The sequence below is a fragment of the Salvia splendens genome, chromosome 22 (genome assembly GCF_004379255.2).
Source record: "Salvia splendens isolate huo1 chromosome 22, SspV2, whole genome shotgun sequence".
Taxonomy (NCBI): Eukaryota; Viridiplantae; Streptophyta; class Magnoliopsida; order Lamiales; family Lamiaceae; genus Salvia; species Salvia splendens.
This window is the reverse complement of record NC_056053.1, coordinates 19,424,026-19,429,814: the sequence shown is the minus strand read 5'-3', so window position 1 is coordinate 19,429,814 and position 5,789 is coordinate 19,424,026. Positions and strand designations below refer to the sequence as shown.

Below are 5,789 nucleotides of genomic sequence, written 5' to 3'. Positions count from 1 at the left end.
AACCCCTCTCTCTATATATATATGCTAATTTTGACAATGGGCCGTGCATTGCACGGGTGAGACACTAGTTGTGGATAGCTAAATCTCGCACCATGGATAAATGTCCCTGTGAAAATTGAAATCCATGATCTCGAATTTTTTCTCTCATCTACACGTTTCTCCTCATTCCTCAATCCTTGCAACTTCACAAGATCTAATGATAATACTGGAACTGAAATCTGAAATTTTAACATACCTCCCAGAAAATTTGATGAAGAAGATGAATTGTCAAATGGGCTTAACTTATTATTTTTCTGCTAGGCCTTTAATTAATTTAGTTGGGCCATTTTATCTTTAGATTATTTTAGAGAAAAAAAGAGCATTTTCGAGCCCAACTTTAAACCCCGTATCATAAAGAGCTGTACGATTGTATATTGTTAATTTGTGTGTAGGTAATGAGAAATTCCTAATTTTAACCAATTTTGCTCTCTTCTTTTAAATTACTTTTTTTCCTTTCCATTTTATTTTCATTTTTTTAATCAAGTGGGGGACTCTTGTCACCAAATTTTTATTCTTTAAAGAATATAAAGACTTCTATTTCTTAATTTTCAATATTGGGCCAATAATTTAAATCCATCTAATCTTCAATTCCATAGGTTTTGTTATTTAAATTATTTTCAGTTATTATGAACTTTAACCTAATAAAGTATTGTATTAACATTTGTTCCATACTTAAACACTTAAGAACAAGACACTATAAATTATATTTCTTTCAAATTTGCAAAACTAAATTAATTTCAATTATTTCCGAAACAGACTGCAAAATAATGTCATTGCTATGCCATGTTGTTTATGATGAAATTTGGCCATCAAAAGGAGCAAATTTGTCATTTATTATTTTAAAATTTTAATTTTCATATAATTTATACTTTTAAGTTTTAAGGACTTGTGCACCACTTATAGATAACGAGTTTCATTGTTTTGCAGGAAGTTTTGATATTATTAATAAATTTAGAATTCAAGAAAGTAAGATTTCGGGGTTTTTCTATTAGTTCGGTCATTTTTATAGCACGTTCGTGGAGCTGAAACTTTTGTACATGTCACATGCTAGATGAGTGTCGTTAACTCGTGATTGAAAGGTCTCAAGTTCATCTTCCCCGGCCTCAGAATTTGTATTTGTCTACTGGTATGGAGTGAAGTTGCAAACAAATAGTATTGCTTTACCATCCACAGAGTTTGTGTATGTATATCATCACATGTAATTGGAACTTATTATTTTCTTGATGAAAACACTACCAGACTTTTGTCTATTGACATACAATTTGAGATGATAGATAAAAATGAATCCAAGCGTAATGGAGAAATATAGTAGTATGTGCGTGGATTTAAAAGGTGAAACAAAACATCTGAATATACTATAATTCATCATCATTCATTGTTATTATTATTATTATTATTATTATTATTATTATTATAAGTAAAGAAGGAATCAGAGTGAAGTTGATGCCCCTTACATATGATATGGAAAATAGGAAAATCAGCAAGTGGTGGGAATGGTGACGTTGCAGACGGAGGTAAATTTGGCGGCATTGGAAGAGAGGAGGAATTGCTTATACTGTGGGTCCCTGATGTATGTGCAGAAGCAGGGCTGCTGCACCCTCAGCTTCCTGCAGCATTCCGCCGACGGCCGAGACCCAAAAATTACCGTCCACGCGCACGACGCCAGCTCTGACGGGTTGCACACCACGCCTGGCGGCGGAGCGGCCACCGTCGTCTCCTGCACCACCACTGCCATCACAACCACCGCAAACAAGGCCGCAACACCCTTCTTCATCTTAAATACTACTACTATCTATGTATGTATGTTGAGAAATGTGTATTTTATTTTTTGAGTGGGGAGAAATATAACGGTATTTATAGGAGTGGGAATTGGAATTGGCATTTACTTTTGTGGACTAATTCACCTGCCTATGTACGTAGTCAATTAAATTTCTGAACATAACTGTTATAATTAACTAAATCAATTTTTGAGGATGACAAATTAACTAAATCAATTTAAGGAGTAGTACTACACGTTCTAATTTGTGGTTTTAGTCATTCAAATTTCAATTGCTTCGGCGTGTTTACAATTTATTGTACCAGAATTGTGATTTATGTGTATTAAATATAATCACGTGAATCTTAGTACCAACTACCAATTAAGGGTTTTCGTAGTATTATTGTTTTGTATAGTTTTTATTCAAAAACGAAACTATGCAAATCATACTAGAACTGCATTATGATGAATTAACTGAAGCAATTATGTCATATTCTGAAAGTCCAAACTATTGATTTCTACTCTCTTTTTTTTTTGTCAGTACATACAGAATCAAGGTTTGCCAACCCTAGCTAGTCATTTTTGCTGCATGTGTACATCATTTAATATGAAGGAGGAAGCTGGAACTTTGCGCATGTCAAAACCTAAATGATCAGTGTCTTGATTGAAAGGTCTCAAGTTCGGCTTCTCCGACCGTGAATGCTTGTATTTATCAACTGGTATAGACCATAGAGTGAAGCCGCAAACTTGCTTTGCCCTCCAAAGTGTGTGTGTGTGTGTATACACATATATATCATCACATGTAATTGGAACTTGATTATATATTTGATAATGATAATACTGCCAGACTTTTGTGTTCCTTTACTTAATTATACAGTGTCAAACATTTGGTCAGGCAAATTCATTTATACCTGAATTTTCTGTTAAATGCAATACTGAAAAATTCTATTGTCTACATAAAAATTATACGATATGATATGTAGTGACATTCTTATGTTTTAAATGAAATTTTACAATATATATACTCAAAAAAATCATTTAAAGATCAAGATACTCCAACCCCGACTCATACTCATACCCATACGCATCCCTAATTTCTCCTATCAACTGATGGAGTAAACTCTCCAAATGCAAAAATAATGTATTTCCAAATTAACATTTACATGGATTTTGTAATAATGTTATTGTAATGCCCAAACGGAACTATATAACTACATTTTGTTATAAATTAATCGAAACAATTATGTCATATTCTCAAAGTCCAATTTCATTGAATTCTACACTTTTTAATACTAATACTAGTTATTGTTATGCGGTTTGCCAACTTTATATAGACAAACAATAGTATTTTACTATTTCGGTATATAAACACGTGCGGAGTCAACTTCTGGCTTTGCCAACCCTAGTAACAAGCAATATTTAAATGTCTTGACATTTGACAATTATCTATTATGTCTCCCTTTATAAAGTGTTAAAGTATCGGTAGAATCGATATATTATTTCTGAATGAATTTACATTATACACATAGCGTCAATATATAGGGCTAAGGACTCATCTATATGGTAAACCTAATTAACATAATTACATTGATTCCAAATCTCCTATACTTGGTAAATATTGATTCTCGTATATCTTTTCCCTGATTCGGTGCAATCTTCTCCAACACTCCCCCTCAAGTTAAGCGACGGGGTTACCGATGCTCAACTTGCACAATACTTCCCGAAATAGTTTCGAGTTCACTGCCTTTGTAAGGATGTCCGCCAACTGATCTTCGGACTTGACAAATGGCATCTCCACTATCTTTGCTTCAATGTTCTCCTTTATGAAGTGTCTGTCAACTTCAACATGTTTGGTTCGATCATGCTGAACCGGGTTCTCAGAAATGCTGATGGCTGCCTTGTTATCGCAAAACAATTTGCAGGTCTTCGATGAGTCCAGGCCCAATTCTTTCATAATCCTCCTTAGCCATAGTAGTTCGGTCAATCCACTTTTGATTCCGCGAAACTCTGCCTCCGCGCTAGAGAGTGCTACCACCTTCTGTTTCTTACTTCTCCATGTCACAAGATTACCTCCAATAAAGGTGAAGTATCCTGCGGTTGACTTCCTATCATTCGGATTTCCTGCCCAATCCGCATCAGTAAACCCATGTATCTCCAAGTTCCCGTGTTTTTCAAACAGAAGTCCATGATCTGCCGTCCCCTTTAAGTATCGGACGATTCTTAATGCTGCATCCCAGTGCTCTTCTTGTGGTGCATGCATAAACTGACTTACAACACCCACAGCATAAGCAATATCTGGCCTAGTGTGTGATAGATAAATCAATTTTCCAACCAACCTCTGATATCTCCCCCTGTCGGCAAGTCTTGCGTTTTCCTTCATTTGTAACCCATGATTTTGGACCATTGGAGTGTCCGCGGGTTTACAGTCCACCATTCCCACTTCTGCCAATAGGTCGAGGACGTACTTTCTCTGATTTATGAAGATCCCCTTCTTCGATCTTAGCACTTCTATCCCCAGGAAGTATTTAAGGAGTCCTAGATCCTTCATCTCGAATTCATTGAACAAGTTCTTCCTTAGCTCGATCATTTCTTCTGTATCATCTCCAGTGATAATCATGTCATCTACATATATGATTAGACACGTAATTTTACCTCATTTCTTCTTAATGAACAATGTGTGATCGGAATTACTCAGCTTATATCCATACTTCTTCATCACCTCCGTGAATCTCCCGAACCATGCCCTTGGAGACTGCTTGAGCCCGTATAATGTCTTTTTCAGTTGGCACACCTCTCCATCTTGGAACTCACTAGCAAAGCCTGGTGGGGGTTCCATGAAGACTGGCTTTGGTAGCTCCCCGTGCAAGAAGGCATTAGTCACGTCGAACTGGTGAAGTGGCCAATCCTTGTTGGCGGCGATTGAGAACAAGACCCTCACAGTATTAATTTTCGCCACAGGTGAAAATGTTTCATCATAATCGATTCCATAGGTTTGAGTGTACCCTTTAGCCACAAGTCTGGCCTTGTACCTTTCCACCGTGCCATCTGGTCTATGTTTTATAGTGAACACCCATCTGCACCCGACTGTCCTTACTCCTTCAGGCAACTTGCCTTTCACCCATGTATTGTTCCTTATTAGTGCCCTCATTTCAGTAAGCATAGCATCCCTCCAATGTTTATGTTTCATTGCTTCCTCTGCCGATTGTGGAATTTCCTCTTCCTCATACAGTGCGGCTTCGAAAGCTCGTGCCATTTTAGCCAAATTCCCTTGCACAAAATTTGCTACTCCATAACGGCTCTTCTTCCCAATCTTCTCAGGGGAGTATCTCTTTGGTGGTATTCCTCTTGTAGTCCGATGAGGGAGAACATACCCTCCAGTATCACTGTCAATCGTATTATCTTCTTCGGGGAAATCTGGACTCAAGGGGTTAGGAGAAACTGTATTCTCACTAGGATCGGGTTCAGGAATTACCTCGGATATCATCGAAGGAGGATCCGGGGATGGCGGATGAGATGACTCTTGTGGTGAGACTTGCTCGGCGGCAATAACAACTGGTTCTGTTGGATCCTCAATCGAAGAGTTTGGAAGTGGCACAACCCAACTTAGATAGTCTGGTGAACTACCTGGATCACTCTCCCCCTGACTACTAAGGTGGGTGTGGTAAAAGAATTCGGTTTCTAGGAAGTTACAGTTCATGGTAGTAATGACCTTTTTGGTGAGAGGGTCAAAACATCGGTATCCCTTCTGGTTTATCCCATACCCGACAAAGGCACATTTTGTTGCACAAGGTGATAGTTTGGTTCTCTCGTGTTTCGGGATATGGACATAAACGGTGCACCCAAAGACTTTAGGTGAAAGGTTCAGGTGTTGGGGAATTTTGGTCATTTTGGAGAGGGTATCGAGCGGGGTTTTTTTGTTGAGGATTTTGGTAGGGAGACGGTTCATGAGATAGACAGAGGTGGCTATAGCTTCAGGCCAGAAATGTTTGGGTAC

The 5,789-nt window shown here is 37.8% G+C and overlaps 2 protein-coding genes across 2 annotated transcripts; both read right to left on the bottom strand.

Annotated features, from left to right (window-relative positions):
- Positions 1 to 1,516: 1,516 nt before the first annotated feature.
- LOC121786881 (non-specific lipid-transfer protein 2P) lies at positions 1,517 to 1,813 on the bottom strand. Its single transcript, XM_042185483.1, has one exon. It carries the CDS (start codon positions 1,811 to 1,813, stop codon positions 1,517 to 1,519), a length of 297 nt encoding a protein of 98 aa, XP_042041417.1.
- Positions 1,814 to 3,473: 1,660 nt separating this feature from the next.
- LOC121786879 (uncharacterized mitochondrial protein AtMg00810-like) lies at positions 3,474 to 4,412 on the bottom strand. The gene is made up of 2 exons (XM_042185481.1): positions 3,666 to 4,412; positions 3,474 to 3,614 (listed from the first exon to the last, which is right to left on the bottom strand). Exons 1-2 carry the CDS (start codon positions 4,410 to 4,412, stop codon positions 3,474 to 3,476), a joined length of 888 nt encoding a protein of 295 aa, XP_042041415.1.
- Positions 4,413 to 5,789: the final 1,377 nt, after the last annotated feature.

Bases quoted from the DNA above. Each gene is read 5' to 3' on its own strand.
- LOC121786879 (XM_042185481.1), bottom strand. From the start codon at position 4,412: ATGATTATCACTGGAGATGATACAGAAGAAATGATCGAGCTAAGGAAG. The intron at 3,615-3,665 runs GTTCAGCATGAT...CACTTCATAAAG, and splicing joins TCAGCATTTCTGAGAACCCG to GAGAACATTGAAGCAAAGAT.
- LOC121786881 (XM_042185483.1), bottom strand. From the start codon at position 1,813: ATGAAGAAGGGTGTTGCGGCCTTGTTTGCGGTGGTTGTGATGGCAGTG.